The sequence below is a fragment of the Telmatherina bonti genome (genome assembly GCF_933228915.1).
Source record: "Telmatherina bonti genome assembly, chromosome: 4".
NCBI classification, from domain to species: domain Eukaryota; kingdom Metazoa; phylum Chordata; class Actinopteri; order Atheriniformes; family Telmatherinidae; genus Telmatherina; species Telmatherina bonti.
The window spans coordinates 39203222-39220094 of NC_136622.1; the positions used below are offsets into that span (position 1 = coordinate 39203222).

Below are 16873 nucleotides of genomic sequence, written 5' to 3' on the forward strand. Positions count from 1 at the left end.
CATGGACATGGACATGGACCTGGACATGGACCAGGACCTGGACCAGGACATGGACCTGGACCTGGACATGGACCTGGACCTGGACCTGGACATGGACCTGGACCTGGACCAGGACCTGGATGTTGACTAGTTCAACCCTGACGGCTGATTCTGTGTGAGCAGGACAACATGGAGGAAAAGGTTCTGCAGCATCGGCAGGAGACGGAGACGCTGCAGCAGGAAAACCGTCTCCAGCTGCAGGTACGAACACTTCCTGTCCCCGTGGCGTCCAACATGAGACAGGTGGTCATGTGACTCGGCTGTGTGTAGAAATGTGTTGTCAGCTTGTCAGTCTAATTAAAACCTGGTCGTCTCCATGGTAACTATCAAAACGTGTTAACAGACGATAGCTCCATCGGCCGCTCTGATTGGTCCGTCTGGCTCCTGTTTATGATTTACAGCTGAGTCGTTTGATTGGCGGTCAGTGTTAAACGGAGTGGGTGGGGCTTATCACATCTGGCAGCTTTCTTTGTTTTTTTATTTCCCCTTGTTATTCTTTCATCTGTTTATTTGTTTATTTTTATGTATTTAATTTTTTTCTTTATTTTTTCATTTAGATTTTAATTTAATATCATAATATTTTAGTTTTTAAATATTCCGTTATGTCCCTTGATTTTTTAAATTTATCCAATTTTATTGCTTTTATTTAATTTATATATTTATATATATATATATATATATATATATATATATATTATAATATTAATGTATTTGTTTATGCACTTTTACTCATATAGTATTGTTCTCTTTCGTATATCATTTTGTTTTTTATTTTCGTTTTTTAAAATTTTTTATTTTATTTCTGTTTTTTCACATATTTATTTTGTTTGTTCCTGTCATTTTTTTTCCTTTAATTTTATGTCTTTATTTTTATCCCTTTCAGAAATGAGGAGTTATTTCTGTGAAATAATGGCAAATGCTCTCAGCCAACTAGATCATCAGTGTGTGTGTGTTGTGTTGTGTTGTGTTGTGTTGTGTGTGTGTGTGTGTGTGTGTGTGTGTGTGTGTGTGTGTGTTTCCTCGGAGACGTGTGAGCCGATTACGGTGTTTTATCAGCGGGATGAGCTGAAACTTAATAGGAAAAGTTAATTAATGATGGAAGACGTCTAATTAGTGGCATGTCGGGCGCCCTGAGGTCTCCGTTTCCTGTCAGACGGTGCGTTCAGGGGACGGATGGAAAAACGTTTGCTTCAGGTTCCAGGAAGGTTTATTGAACGTGCACGTTTTTGTGTTTTATGTGACGTTGCAGAGTTTTATTTCTGAGCAGCTGCAACGTTTTTATATTTAATTTGATTCAAATTAATTAGCAGCAACTGATTAGTGGGAATTAAATTCGATTCTCCGGATTAATCCCTCGGTCAGATGGATTAAGAGCCTGGGGGGGGGGGCTGCAAAGTTTGAGCTTTCCTGCAGCTTGGTTTCTGTCCTGCAGGAGAAGCAGGAAGAGATGGAGGGACTGAAGCAGCAGCTGGTGGAGGTGGAGAAACAGAGGGATGAACACGCCGACACCATCGGGAAACTCAAACAGGTGATGATCAGAGCGCCGACCCCCCCCACCCCCACCCCTGCAGCACAACACCGGGTCAGAACCAAACACCAGCTTCAACATGTTAACATCGTCTACCAGCTTCCACCATGTTACCGTTAACGGACACAAACTGGACACGCCGTGTTGCATTCAGGGACCTGGGAAAATTCAGTGCTTCTGCTTTATTCATGAAACGATCCCAGGCTGAAGAAAAAAACCAGAAAGTTCTTTTCCAGCATCATTTCTGATGCGAAACAGGTTCTTTAGTCGCAACAGTCGTGTGATTTATTGCCATCTACTGAGTCTGTGAACTAAATGCGCCAACAGCTGTTTGTGAACGTAAACAGGAAGTAAAGCATGTAACTCAGGCGTAGAGGTCAACAGCAGACGTCCACCCCCCCCCCCCCCCCCCCCCCCCCCCTTCCGGGGGGCATTAGTGGTACTGCATGTTAATGTTAACCTTCACAGTAAAACATTCAACCAGGTAGAAACTCAGCTGATCATAATTAATACCAAGTAATACTGATAAACTAATCAGCTGATGCGGTGCGTTTGTGACCTGCAGGAGATCAAAGACACGGTAGACGGTCAGAGGATCCTGGAGAAGAAGGGAAGCTCAGCGGTGAGTACAGGCGGTTCTTCTGCAGGATGGTTTCACGTATTATGAATAACGAAGGAAACGTGTTTGCAGCTGAAGGATCTGAAGCGGCAGCTGCAGCTGGAGAGGAAGCGGGCCGACAAGCTGCAGGAGAGACTCCAGGAGATCCTGACCAACAGCAAAACCAGGACAGGTAAGTCCACCTCACACTCTTCTGGGACGTGGGGATTGCTGGTCCAGGTCTGATGTCCTGGAGGACATATACAGAGTAAGTCCTCCAGGTCCAGTCCTCCAAATAAAGTCCTCCAGGTCGGGGTATGAATGTGTATGTAAGTCGCTTTGGATAAAAGCGTCTGCTAAATGACTAGAAAAGAATAGAATAGATAGAGTCCTCCAGGTCGAGTCCTCCAGGTCGACTCCTCCAGGTCGAGTCCTCCAAGTCGAGTCCTTCAGGTCGAGTCCTCCAGGTCGAGTTCTCCAGGTCGACTCCTCCAAGTCAAGTCCTCCAGGTCGACTCCTCCAGGTCGAGTTCTCCAGGTCGACTCCTCCAAGTCAAGTCCTCCAGGTCCAGTCCTCCAAATAAAGTCCTCCAGGTCGGGGTATGAATGTGTATGTAAGTCGCTTTGGATAAAAGCGTCTGCTAAATGACTAGAAAAGAATAGAATAGATAGAGTCCTCCAGGTCGAGTCCTCCAGGTCGACTCCTCCAGGTCGAGTCCTCCAAGTCGAGTCCTTCAGGTCGAGTCCTCCAGGTCGAGTTCTCCAGGTCGACTCCTCCAAGTCAAGTCCTCCAGGTCGACTCCTCCAGGTCGAGTTCTCCAGGTCGACTCCTCCAAGTCAAGTCCTCCAGGTCGAGTTCTCCAGGTCGAGTCCTCCAAGTCAAGTCCTCCAGGTCGAGTTCTCCAGGTCGACTCCTCCAAGTCAAGTCCTCCAGGTCGAATCCTCCAGGTCGAGTTCTCCAGGTCGACTCCTCCAAGTCAAGTCCTCCAGGTCGAGTTCTCCAGGTCGACTCCTCCAAGTCAAGTCCTCCAGGTCGACTCCTCCAGGTCGAGTTCTCCAGGTCGACTCCTCCAAGTCAAGTCCTCCAGGTTGAGTTCTCCAGGTCGAGTCCTCCAAGTCGAGTCCTCCAGGTCGAGTTCTCCAGGTCGACTCCTCCAAGTCGAGTCCTCCAGGTCGAGTTCTCCAGGTCAACTCCTCCAAGTCGAGTCCTCCAGGTCGAGTTCTCCAGGTCGACTCCTCCAAGTCGAGTCCTCCAGGTCGAGTTCTCCAGGTCGATTCCTCCAAGTCAAGTCCTCCAGGTCGACTCCTCCAAGTCAAGTCCTCCAGGTCGAGTTCTCCAGGTCGACTCCTCCAAGTCAAGTCCTCCAGGTCGACTCCTCCAGGTCGAGTTCTCCAGGTCGACTCCTCCAAGTCGAGTTCTCCAGGTCGAGTTCTCCAGGTCGAGTCCTCCAAGTCGAGTCCTCCAGGTCGAGTTCTCCAGGTCGACTCCTCCAAGTCGAGTCCTCCAGGTCGACTCCTCCAAGTCGAGTCCTCCAGGTCGAGTTCTCCAGGTCGACTCCTCCAAGTCGAGTCCTCCAGGTCGACTCCTCCAAGTCAAGTCCTCCAGGTCGAGTTCTCCAGGTCGACTCCTCCAAGTCAAGTCCTCCAGGTCGACTCCTCCAGGTCGAGTCCTCCCAATAAAGTACTCCAGGTCGAGTCCTCCCAATAAAGTCCGCCAGGTCGAGTCCTCCCAATAAAGTCCGCCAGGTCGAGTTCTCCAGGTCGACTCCTCCAAGTCGAGTCCTCCAGGTCGACTCCTCCAGGTTGAGTCCTCCAGGTCGACTCCTCCAGGTCAAGTCCTCCAGGTCGACTCCTCCAGGTCGAGTCCTCCCAATAAAGTCCTCTAGGTCGAGTCCTCCCAATAAAGTCCGCCAGGTCGAGTTCTCCAGGTCGACTCCTCCAAGTCGAGTCCTCCAGGTCGACTCCTCCAAGTCGAGTCCTCCAGGTCGACCACTCCAAGTCGATTCCTCCAGGTCGACTCCTCCAGGTCGAGTTCTCCAGGTCTACTCCTCCAGGTCGAGTCCTCCAGGTCAAGTTCTCCAGGTCGACTCCTCCAGGTTGAGTGCTCCATGTCGACTCCTCCAAGTCGAGTTCTCCAGGTCGACTCCTCCAAGTCGAGTCCTCCAGGTCAAGTCCTCCAGGTCGACTCCTCCAAGTCGAGTCCTCCAGGTCGACTCCTCCAGGTCGAGTCCTCCAGGTCGAGTCCTCCAGGTCGAGTCCTCCAGGTCGAGTCCTCCAGGTCGACTCCTCCAAGTTGAGTCCTCCAGGTCGACTCCTCCAGGTCAAGTCCTCCAGGTCGAGTCCTCCACGTCAAGTCCTCCAGGTCGAGTCCTCCAGGTCGACTCCTCCAGGTCGAGTCCTCCAGGTCGAGTCCTCCCAATAAAGTCCTCCAGGTCGAGTCCTCCCAATAAAGTCCTCCAGGTCGAATCCTCCCAATAAAGTCCGCCAGGTCGAGTTCTCCAGGTCGAGTTCTCCAGGTTGACTCCTCCAAGTCGAGTCCTCCAGGTCGAGTTCTCCAGGTCGACTCCTCCAAGTCGAGTCCTCCAGGTCGAGTTCTCCAGGTCGACTCCTCCAAGTCGAGTCCTCCAGGTCGACTCCTCCAGGTCGAGTTCTCCAGGTCGACTCCTCCAGGTCGAGTTCTCCAGGTCGACTCCTCCAGGTCGAGTTCTCCAGGTCGACTCCTCCAGGTTGAGTCCTCCATGTCGACTCCTCCAAGTCGAGTTCTCCAGGTCGAGTTCTCCAGGTCGATTCCTCCAGGTCGAGTTCTCCAGGTCGACTCCTCCAGGTCGACTCCTCCAGGTTGAGTTCTCCAGGTCGACTCCTCCAAGTCAAGTCCTCCAGGTCGACTCCTCCAGGTCGAGTCCTCCAAGTCGAGTCCTCCAGGTCGACTACTCCAGGTCGAGTCCTCCAGGTCGAGTCCTCCAGGTCGAGTTCTCCAGGTCGAGTCCTCCAGGTCGAGTTCTACAGGTCGACTCCTCCAAGTCGAGTCCTCCAGGTCGAGTCCTCCAGGTCGAGTTCTCCAGGTCGACTCCTCCAAGTCAAGTCCTCCAGGTCGACTCCTCCAGGTCGAGTTCTCCAGGTCGACTCCTCCAAGTCAAGTCCTCCAGGTCGAGTTCTCCAGGTCGAGTCCTCCAAGTCAAGTCCTCCAGGTCGAGTTCTCCAGGTCGAGTCCTCCATGTCGACTCCTCCAAGTCGAGTCCTCCAGGTCGAGTTCTACAGGTCGACTCCAAGTGGAGTCCTCCAGGTTGAGTCCTCCATGTCGACTCCTCCAGGTCAAGTCCTCCAGGTCGAGTTCTCCAGGTCGACTCCTCCAAGTCAAGTCCTCCAGGTCGACGACTCCAAGTCGATTCCTCCAGGTCGACTCCTCCAGGTCGAGTTCTCCAGGTCGACTCCTCCAGGTCGAGTCCTCCAGGTCAAGTTCTCCAGGTCGACTCCTCCCAATAAAGTCCTCCAGGTCGAGTCCTCCCAATAAAGTCCGCCAGGTCGAGTCCTCCCAATAAAGTCCGCCAGGTCGAGTTCTCCAGGTCGAGTCCTCCAAGTCGAGTCCTCCAGGTCGACTCCTCCATGTCGACTCCTCCAGGTCGAGTCCTCCAGGTCGAGTTCTACAGGTCGACTCCTCCAAGTCGAGTCCTCCAGGTTGAGTCCTCCATGTCGACTCCTCCAGGTCAAGTCCTCCAGGTCGACTCCTCCAGGTCGACTCCTCCAAGTCGAGTCCTCCAGGTCGACTCCTCCAAGTCGAGTCCTCCCAATAAAGTCCTCTAGGTCGAGTCCTCCCAATAAAGTCCGCCAGGTCGAGTTCTCCAGGTCGACTCCTCCAAGTCGAGTCCTCCAGGTCGACTCCTCCAAGTCGAGTCCTCCAGGTCGACCACTCCAAGTCGATTCCTCCAGGTCGACTCCTCCAGGTCGAGTTCTCCAGGTCTACTCCTCCAGGTCGAGTCCTCCAGGTCAAGTTCTCCAGGTCGACTCCTCGAGTGCTCCATGTCGACTCCTCCAAGTCGAGTTCTCCAGGTCGACTCCTCCAAGTCGAGTCCTCCAGGTCAAGTCCTCCAGGTCGACTCCTCCAAGTCGAGTCCTCCAGGTCGACTCCTCCAGGTCGAGTCCTCCAGGTCGAGTCCTCCAGGTCGAGTCCTCCAGGTCGAGTCCTCCAGGTCGACTCCTCCAAGTTGAGTCCTCCAGGTCGACTCCTCCAGGTCAAGTCCTCCAGGTCGAGTCCTCCACGTCAAGTCCTCCAGGTCGAGTCCTCCAGGTCGACTCCTCCAGGTCGAGTCCTCCAGGTCGAGTCCTCCCAATAAAGTCCTCCAGGTCGAGTCCTCCCAATAAAGTCCTCCAGGTCGAATCCTCCCAATAAAGTCCGCCAGGTCGAGTTCTCCAGGTCGAGTTCTCCAGGTTGACTCCTCCAAGTCGAGTCCTCCAGGTCGAGTTCTCCAGGTCGACTCCTCCAAGTCGAGTCCTCCAGGTCGAGTTCTCCAGGTCGACTCCTCCAAGTCGAGTCCTCCAGGTCGACTCCTCCAGGTCGAGTTCTCCAGGTCGACTCCTCCAGGTCGAGTTCTCCAGGTCGACTCCTCCAGGTCGAGTTCTCCAGGTCGACTCCTCCAGGTTGAGTCCTCCATGTCGACTCCTCCAAGTCGAGTTCTCCAGGTCGAGTTCTCCAGGTCGATTCCTCCAGGTCGAGTTCTCCAGGTCGACTCCTCCAGGTCGACTCCTCCAGGTTGAGTTCTCCAGGTCGACTCCTCCAAGTCAAGTCCTCCAGGTCGACTCCTCCAGGTCGAGTCCTCCAAGTCGAGTCCTCCAGGTCGACTACTCCAGGTCGAGTCCTCCAGGTCGAGTCCTCCAGGTCGAGTTCTCCAGGTCGAGTCCTCCAGGTCGAGTTCTACAGGTCGACTCCTCCAAGTCGAGTCCTCCAGGTCGAGTCCTCCAGGTCGAGTTCTCCAGGTCGACTCCTCCAAGTCAAGTCCTCCAGGTCGACTCCTCCAGGTCGAGTTCTCCAGGTCGACTCCTCCAAGTCAAGTCCTCCAGGTCGACTCCTCCAGGTCGAGTCCTCCAAGTCGAGTCCTCCAGGTCGACTACTCCAGGTCGAGTCCTCCAGGTCGAGTCCTCCAGGTCGAGTTCTCCAGGTCGAGTCCTCCAGGTCGAGTTCTACAGGTCGACTCCTCCAAGTCGAGTCCTCCAGGTCGAGTCCTCCAGGTCGAGTTCTCCAGGTCGACTCCTCCAAGTCAAGTCCTCCAGGTCGACTCCTCCAGGTCGAGTTCTCCAGGTCGACTCCTCCAAGTCAAGTCCTCCAGGTCGAGTTCTCCAGGTCGAGTCCTCCAAGTCAAGTCCTCCAGGTCGAGTTCTCCAGGTCGAGTCCTCCATGTCGACTCCTCCAAGTCGAGTCCTCCAGGTCGAGTTCTACAGGTCGACTCCAAGTGGAGTCCTCCAGGTTGAGTCCTCCATGTCGACTCCTCCAGGTCAAGTCCTCCAGGTCGAGTTCTCCAGGTCGACTCCTCCAAGTCAAGTCCTCCAGGTCGACGACTCCAAGTCGATTCCTCCAGGTCGACTCCTCCAGGTCGAGTTCTCCAGGTCGACTCCTCCAGGTCGAGTCCTCCAGGTCAAGTTCTCCAGGTCGACTCCTCCCAATAAAGTCCTCCAGGTCGAGTCCTCCCAATAAAGTCCGCCAGGTCGAGTCCTCCCAATAAAGTCCGCCAGGTCGAGTTCTCCAGGTCGAGTCCTCCAAGTCGAGTCCTCCAGGTCGACTCCTCCATGTCGACTCCTCCAGGTCGAGTCCTCCAGGTCGAGTTCTACAGGTCGACTCCTCCAAGTCGAGTCCTCCAGGTTGAGTCCTCCATGTCGACTCCTCCAGGTCAAGTCCTCCAGGTCGACTCCTCCAGGTCGACTCCTCCAAGTCGAGTCCTCCAGGTCGACTCCTCCAAGTCGAGTCCTCCAGGTCGACCACTCCAAGTCGATTCCTCCAGGTCGACCCCTCCAGGTCGAGTTCTCCAGGTCGACTCCTCCAGGTCGAGTCCTCCAGGTCAAGTTCTCCAGGTCGACTCCTCCAGGTCGAGTGCTCCATGTCGACTCCTCCAAGTCGAGTTCTCCAGGTCGACTCCTCCAAGTCGAGTCCTCCAGGTCAAGTCCTCCAGGTCGACTCCTCCAAGTCGAGTCCTCCAGGTCGACTCCTCCAGGTCAAGTCCTCCAGGTCGAGTCCTCCAGGTCAAGTCCTCCAGGTCGACTCCTCCAAGTTGAGTCCTCCAGGTCAAGTCCTCCAGGTCGAGTCCTCCAGGTCGACTCCTCCAGGTCGACTCCTCCAGGTCGAGTCCTCCAGGTCGAGTCCTCCCAATAAAGTCCTCCAGGTCGAGTCCTCCCAATAAAGTCCTCCAGGTCGAATCCTCCCAATAAAGTCCGCCAGGTCGAGTTCTCCAGGTTGACTCCTCCAAGTCGAGTCCTCCAGGTCGAGTTCTCCAGGTCGACTCCTCCAAGTCGAGTCCTCCAGGTCGAGTTCTCCAGGTCGACTCCTCCAAGTCGAGTCCTCCAGGTCGACTCCTCCAGGTCGAGTCCTCCAGGTCGACTCCTCCAGGTCGAGTTCTCCAGGTCGACTCCTCCAGGTCGAGTTCTCCAGGTCGACTCCTCCAGGTCGAGTTCTCCAGGTCGACTCCTCCAAGTCGAGTTCTCCAGGTCGAGTTCTCCAGGTCGACTCCTCCAGGTTGAGTTCTCCAGGTCGACTCCTCCAAGTCAAGTCCTCCAGGTCGACTCCTCCAGGTCGACTCCTCCAGGTCGAGTCCTCCAAGTCGAGTACTCCAGGTCGACTCCTCCAGGTCGACTCCTCCAGGTTGAGTCCTCCAGGTCGAGTCCTCCAGGTCGAGTTCTCCAGGTCGAGTCCTCCATGTCGACTCCTCCAAGTCGAGTCCTCCAGGTCGAGTTCTACAGGTCGACTCCTCCAAGTGGAGTCCTCCAGGTTGAGTCCTCCATGTCGACTCCTCCAGGTCAAGTCCTCCAGGTCGAGTTCTCCAGGTCGACTCCTCCAAGTCAAGTCCTCCAGGTCGACGACTCCAAGTCGATTCCTCCAGGTCGACTCCTCCAGGTCGAGTTCTCCAGGTCGAGTCCTCCATGTCGACTCCTCCATGTCGAGTCCTCCAGGTCGAGTTCTACAGGTCGACTCCTCCAAGTGGAGTCCTCCAGGTTGAGTCCTCCATGTCGACTCCTCCAGGTCAAGTCCTCCAGGTCGAGTTCTCCAGGTCAACTCCAAGTCAAGTCCTCCAGGTCGACGACTCCAAGTCGATTCCTCCAGGTCGACTCCTCCAGGTCGAGTTCTCCAGGTCGACTCCTCCAGGTCGAGTCCTCCAGGTCAAGTTCTCCAGGTCGACTCCTCCCAATAAAGTCCTCCAGGTCGAGTCCTCCCAATAAAGTCCGCCAGGTCGAGTCCTCCCAATAAAGTCCGCCAGGTCGAGTTCTCCAGGTCGAGTCCTCCAAGTCGAGTCCTCCAGGTCGAGTCCTCCAGGTCGAGTCCTCCAGGTCGACTCCCCCAGGTCGACTCCTCCAAGTCGATTCCTCCAAGTCGATTCCTCCAAGTCAAGTCCTCCAGGTCGACTCCTCCAAGTCGAGTCCTCCAGGTCGACTCCTCCAAGTCGAGTCCTCCAGGTCGACTCCTCCAAGTTGAGTCCTCCAGGTCGACTCCTCCAGGTCGACTCCTCCAGGTCGACTCCTCCCAATAAAGTCCTCCAGGTCGAGTCCTCCCAATAAAGTCCGCCAGGTCGAGTTCTCCAGGTCGACTCCTCCAGGTCAAGTCCTCCAGGTCGAGTCCTCCAGGTCGACTCCTCCAGGTCGAGTCCTCCAGGTCGAGTCCTCCCAATAAAGTCCTCCAGGTCGAGTCCTCCCAATAAAGTCCTCCAGGTCGAGTCCTCCCAATAAAGTCCGCCAGGTCGAGTTCTCCAGGTCGACTCCTCCAAGTCGAGTCCTCCAGGTCGACTCCTCCAAGTCGAGTCCTCCAGGTCGACGACTCCAAGTCGATTTCTCCAGGTCGACTCCTCCAGGTCGAGTTCTCCAGGTCGACTCCTCCAGATCGAGTCCTCCAGGTCAAGTTCTCCAGGTCGACTCCTCCAGGTCGAGTCCTCCAAGTTGAGTCCTCCAGGTCGACTCCTCCAGGTCAAGTCCTCCAGGTCGAGTCCTCCAGGTCGACTCCTCCAGGTCGAGTCCTCCAGGTCGACTCCTCCCAATAAAGTCCTCCAGGTCGAGTCCTCCCAATAAAGTCCTCCAGGTCGAATCCTCCCAATAAAGTCCGCCAGGTCGAGTTCTCCAGGTCGAGTTCTCCAGGTTGACTCCTCCAAGTCGAGTCCTCCAGGTCGAGTTCTCCAGGTCGACTCCTCCAAGTCGAGTCCTCCAGGTCGAGTTCTCCAGGTCGACTCCTCCAAGTCGAGTCCTCCAGGTCGACTCCTCAAGGTCGAGTTCTCCAGGTCGACTCCTCCAGGTCGAGTTCTCCAGGTCGACTCCTCCAGGTTGAGTCCTCCATGTCGACTCCTCCAAGTCGAGTTCTCCAGGTCGAGTTCTCCAGGTCGATTCCTCCAGGTCGAGTTCTCCAGGTCGACTCCTCCAGGTCGAGTCCTCCAGGTGGAGTTCTCCAGGTCGACTCCTCCAGGTTGAGTCCTCCATGTCGACTCCTCCAGGTCGAGTCCTCCAGGTGGAGTTCTCCAGGTCGACTCCTCCAAGTCAAGTCCTCCAGGTCGACTCCTCCAGGTCGAGTCCTCCAAGTCAAGTCCTCCAGGTCGACTCCTCCAGGTCGAGTCCTCCAGGTCGAGTTCTCCAGGTCGACTCCTCCAGGTTGAGTCCTCCATGTCGACTCCTCCAAGTTGAGTCCTCCAGGTCGAGTTCTACAGGTCGACTCCTCCAAGTCGAGTCCTCCAGGTTGAGTCCTCCATGTCGACTCCTCCGGGTCAAGTCCTCCAGGTCGAGTTCTCCAGGTCGACTCCTACAAGTCAAGTCCTCCAGGTCGACTCCTCCAGGTCGAGTCCTCCAGGTCGAGTTCTCCAGGTCGACTCCTCCAGGTTGAGTCCTCCATGTCGACTCCTCCAAGTCGAGTCCTCCAGGTAGAGTCCTCCAGGTCGACTCCTCCAAGTCGAGTCCTCCAGGTCGAGTTCTCCAGGTCGACTCCTCCAAGTCGAGTCCTCCAGGTCGAGTTCTCCAGGTCGACTCCTCCAAGTCGAGTCCTCCAGGTCGAGTTTTCCAGGTCGACTCCTCCAAGTCAAGTCCTCCAGGTCGACTCCTCCAAGTCGAGTCCTCCAAGTCGAGTCCTCCAGGTCGACTCCTCCAGGTTGAGTCCTCCAGGTCGAGTCCTCCAGGTCGAGTCCTCCAGGTCGACTCCTCCCAATAAAGTCCTCCAGGTCGAGTCCTCCCAATAAAGTCCTCCAGGTCGAGTCCTCCCAATAAAGTCCGCCAGGTCGAGTCCTCCAGGTCGAGTCCTCCAGGTCGATTCGTCCTTATAAAGTCCTCGTTGTGCGGGCGGACCCTCATGTTCCATCAACCAGCTGAATGTGCAAAGATGCTCATCCTGCACTGGTCTTACTGGGACAGAGGAGTCGTGCTGGGACAGAAGGGGTCTGACTGGGACAGAAAGGTCATACTGGGCAGTTTGTGGGCTGAAAAGGACAGCTGGGGCCCTTAAAGGACCAGTCTTCTGCTTCTGTAGCCAACGTTGGGTCCTGCAGGACCCTCCCTTGGTTCCAAAGTCAGAACCTCCAGAACCAGTTCTTTACGACCAGCCCGGTTCTCTGGTTTCTGATCTGATCTGTTGTCTTTCAGGTCTGGAAGAACTTGTTCTGTCCGAGATCAACAGTCCCAGTCGAACTCAGCAGACCGGCGACTCGTCCTCCGTCTCATCCTTCTCCTACAGAGACATGATGAAGGAGACCCAGCCGACCAATCAGAACAAGGTGGGAGTACTGACTCCGTCTTTTTCTCCTGCTTGGTGATGTCTCCGGATGTTGAGCTCAGCTAAAGTCAGACGGACCTTTCTTCCATCCCTGTTGTTATGACAGCTGTTTCCATGGCAACGGTTTTTGTCTGCTATCCTCTTTTAGCTGCTTTCTATTAATAAACATCCTGTAAAAAGACAGAAATAAACTCGCTTTGCTGATGTCTGTCTGTCCTCCACCTGACCGCCGTCTGCTTTGTCTTGTCAGTCCGGAGGAGGCAGTCCTCAGTCCCAGCGTCCGGCTGAACTGTCTGACGATGAGGTCGGGGAGCTGTTCCAGCGGCTCGCTGAGGTCCAGCAGGAGAAATGGATGCTGGAGGAGAAGGTGAGGCATCCGTTGTTACCATGACAACCACAATGTGTGGTTTGTCCACCTGTAGGTGGACAAAAAGTGTCTGTTTTAACCACTTAAAGACCAATAGCTCACCAGCAGGTACTCGTAAACATTCTGCATCTTCAGCAAGATGAGCTTTTGATTGACAGCTCTCTCAGCCAGTAACAGCTTTACGTCCACAGTATTCAGACCTTGTTGTCTGGAAGCATCTGCTCCAGTTGGAGATCCTTCCAGATGAGTTTTCATGGACTGTAACAGCTGCTTCCTTTCAGGTGAAACATCTGGAGGTGAGCTGCTCGTCCATGGCTGAGGACATCTGCAGAAAGAGCGCCATCATCGAGACGTATGTGATGGACAGCCGCAGAGGTGAGTCGGATCAATAGCTATCAGGCCTGCATGTAGCTAACTGAGCTAACGTGGAGCTAAAGCTAATGCAGGATGTTAACATGGTAACAACATAGTGACTACATGGTTACCATGTCGTTACCATATTGTTGCCATGCTGTTACCATGTTGTTGCCATGCTGTTCCCATGTCGTTACCATGTTGTTGCCATGGTGTTGCCATGCTGTTACCATGTGGTTGTCATGTGGTTGTCATGCTGTTGTCATGCTGTTGTCATGCTGTTGCCATGTTGTTGCCATGCTGTTGCTATGCTGTTGCCATGCTGTTGCTATGCTGTTGCCATGCTGTTACATTGTTGTTGCCATGCTGTTGCTATCCTGTTGCCATGCTGTTGCTATGCCGTTGCCGTGCCGTTGCTATGCTGTTGCCGTGCTGTTGCCGTGCTGTTGCCATGCTGTTGCCATGCTGTTACCATGTTGTTGCCGTGCTGTTGCCATATCATTGCCATGCTGTTGCTATGCTGTTGCCATGTTGTTGCCGTGCTGTTGCCATGTTGTTGCCGTGCTGTTGCTATGCTGTTGCCATGCTACTGTGGTCTCAGTCTGAGGCCTTCAGGTTCGTTGATGACAGACTGATGAAAAACACTCTGGAGATCCGAAGTATTTAGTTCAGATCCCCCCCGGTGTTTTAATTTCATGTGTGACTGCTTCATCCGTCTTCCTCTGCCTTCATCTCACATGAACACATTAACGCTGATGTTACGGCAAGAAAACGCCAGATACTCTGATTACATTTACTAATCTGGTAATCTGATTACCTTCAGTTGAACCAACAGAGCTTGTCTCCTCAGATGTGTCGGGCGGTGCGGTCGGCGGACATGGAAGCTCTCAGGGAGACAGAGGAGGTCTGGGTTCCGTCCTCAGAGATCTGGTGAAACCAGGAGACGAGAACCTGAGAGAGATGAACAAAAAGCTGCAGAACATGTTGGAGGAGCAGCTGACCAAGAATATGCACCTGCAGAAGGTGACACATGCACACGCTTACACTTGTACATGTGTGTCATTTAGCTCAGTGACAACATTTAATCTGTGTCTCTGCAGGATCTGGAGGTTTTATCCCAGGAATTAGTCCGTATCAGTAAAGATGCTGGCAGTACTGCAGCTGGGTCTGGATGAGACTATCACCTGGATCCTTTCTACCCATTCCCTTCCTTTGCAACTCCCTGATTCACAACTCTGCTGCAGGCCCTGGCTACTGCCTGGAGACAATACAATATCACCACTTTAGTCTGGCTTTCTGGCTGTGGCTGGATTTTGTCCATCTGGTTATGCATGAGGAGGTGAGTCTATGTTGCGCTCCTGCAGAAGAAGAAGCAGAAGGAGGAACTGAAACATGGATGACATTAAGAACTGCTGGGCTTGATTTATATGTTGCTGTTGAATGTACTGCAATTAGACCGCACCGCTTTGTTCTGCCTGTGTCCTGGCTATTATCTGGAAAACCTGCACTGACACCGACTGTAAATTTTTTTTTTTTTTCCACCTTGTCGTACCATGTGTCCTAGTCGGGGTGGGCTACGTCCTGGAGTGTGGCTCTTACAGAACTGACCTCATTGATTTCTGTGCAGTAACTCCATTTTGATCTATGACCTGAATGTCAGGGCTCCGTCTACTCCCTGGATCATTTAGCTACAAGGTGATTTCTACTGACATGTTTGTGTACTTTCTATAAGCTAACGCAACTGTTTTGCTAATGCAACAGGGCAGCAACTGTACACTGATGATTGCAGAAAGTATTGATGATATTCTTGACCAATCACAGAGCTCGTCTTTAAAACAAAACACAACTACGCCGATCAATGTTCTTTTGTCCAACTGAAGGTTCATCACCACGGTAACAAGATATTCCTGCGAAATTAGTGCAACGTTTCCAGCTTCTGCCACCGGGTGTCGCTTGTTGTCAATGTCGGGTCTTTAATCCGGACTCCGAGAGACTGAAGTCCCGACTCTGAATCTGGGTTTTATTGATTTTTCTTGCATTTCTGATCAGTTTAGAAAAAAATTTCTTTCACGTTTCACATTTAAATGAACATGACTATAAATCTTTAAGCTCCGCCCCTTCAGGCCAAACAGAAGACTCGTTTTAGAATCCGACGCTCCCGAAAAACTGCAAGAAAATATCATCCGTGTTTCATCCCACATACTTCTTCTTTTTTTTTTTTTTAACCTTTAATAGTTAATTTGGTCACATAACGACTGTTTTTATATCAATAAAATATTGTTTTCCATAAATTGGGAGAAAAAAAAAGAAAAAAACTTCATTTTTATCTTTAGATAAAATCCCAACATGTTTTATATGGAAAAGGAAGTCATTTTATGTTAAAAACAGCGACATCCTGGAACCAAAGTTCTAAAGGTTAAAATGATTTAATACTAATTTGGTTTTGATTTGATTCAAAGTTGCTTGGAACATTTAACTCACTAGCGACCAAAGACGTCAAAAGGCAGTTTTGTGTCTTCTGCATGTCGACGGTCGGTTTGGCCCTGCGGCGGGCGTCTCCTGCCCCGACTCACCCGCCAGATCAGCTCTCCATATCTGTCCCAGAACAGCCAAAACGTGGCGGTGAAATGGCTTGGATGAGAACAGCTAACTGTAACTAATGGCTAATCAACATATTTATATTGATAACCAATCAGGTCTGAATTTCCTTTCATATCAAACTGAAATTTTCGGGATTCCAGAAACCTGGACAATAAAGAGAAAGTAGTTTTGATCTACAGCCGCTCTTCTCCGGTTTTCCATCCAAGTGATGACTCCTGTCTCATTGTCAATCTTCAGAGTTGAGACTCGTTGTTTTGTATCGTTTGGCTCTGGCTATTTCCTGGAGTTGCTTTTATTTATTTCCTCACGCGCATTTGGGACATAAAATGGCCTCAAAACAATGATGGAATGGTTCAGGGTTTTGACTATTTACTGGCTTTTAAGAAATGTTGTTGCCAACAACATGACATGACAGGAAATAATTTGGATTGTAAAGTAAGTTAGCTGCCTTCTCATGGCGATGAGGCTGATTGTAGATAACTGGGATGAAACCTGAGGATGTTGGATATTTGGAGGTGAATCAGCTTCAGCTTTGGGTCGTAAAACGGCTCAGTTCATCGTCACGCAGCTTTCTTGCAGGACTGGATTGCATGGACTGTGAAACGTTGTACACTTTGACGTTTGGGAATTCTTCCACCTTCACCTGAACAACAAACGGTGCAGAGAAGAAAAACTAACTGAAACTGAACTTTGGACAGGAAGTGAGGAACAAACACTTCCTCTCTGCTTTGCCTTCGCTGACTCTGGATCTTTCATCTGCTACGTGGCTCTGACTATGTTCTGGATTGTATCCAGTGTGGGCTCGGACTATATCCTGGACTTTGCTACCGGACGTGGTGCTTCATGTTGTATCCGCCTGCTTTGTTTTTGTTTGTTTGTTTGGCTCAGATTTTAAATCTTTGCAGGAAGAAGGAAAACTCGGCTCTGAGAACAGACGCCGCTTCCTCCATGCTGGGTTTTCTCTCATGTTTAATTTCGTGTAAATACGATGTGCTGTCTAACTGTACGAAAAATCATCTGATTTATTTATGTCTAATGATCACGACACTAATTATTGTAACGATGCGGAAATATAAGAAAAAGAAACTTGAGTTTGTGTTTCTTATTTCTGCTTTCAGGTTTTATATTTTTTCTGACCAAACAGAGCTCATATTTCCCAGCTTCTCTGAACGCTACATGGAGGAAACTGTCAGCCAGCTGATTCGTATCCATGGAGACTAAAGTTCCCAACATGTTTCCCAGTTTGGTCCTCCTGTGGAATAATTTCTAAGCCCAGTTAGAAGGTCCTGGTTTAGGTTTAGGACTTAAACGTGCTGCTTGGCGTCCTGCTGGGTGTGTTCTGCTCGAAGGGATGGTTCGTAAATAAGTCTTAATATTTGCAACTAAAAAAATCACGTACACCAAAACAAAACCAATCACTGACGAAGCTGACTGAAGGAAGAGGAAGTAA

General features: G+C 52.1%; 1 protein-coding gene across 1 annotated transcript in view; it reads left to right on the forward strand.

Annotated features, from left to right (window-relative positions):
* gripap1 (GRIP1 associated protein 1) overlaps nt 1–16466 on the forward strand; it is an 86163-nt gene extending 69697 nt beyond the window's left edge. Inside the window, exons 13-21 of the mRNA XM_079238724.1 lie at nt 163–240; nt 1472–1567; nt 2133–2189; nt 2259–2358; nt 11972–12102; nt 12352–12468; nt 12750–12843; nt 13673–13845; nt 13923–16466. Of these exons, the coding sequence (XP_079094850.1) occupies nt 163–240; nt 1472–1567; nt 2133–2189; nt 2259–2358; nt 11972–12102; nt 12352–12468; nt 12750–12843; nt 13673–13845; nt 13923–13997 (921 nt within the window). The 3' untranslated portion in view covers nt 13998–16466. The remainder of the gene's footprint in view (nt 1–162; nt 241–1471; nt 1568–2132; nt 2190–2258; nt 2359–11971; nt 12103–12351; nt 12469–12749; nt 12844–13672; nt 13846–13922) is intronic.
* The last annotated feature ends 407 nt before the right edge of the window (nt 16467–16873 follow it).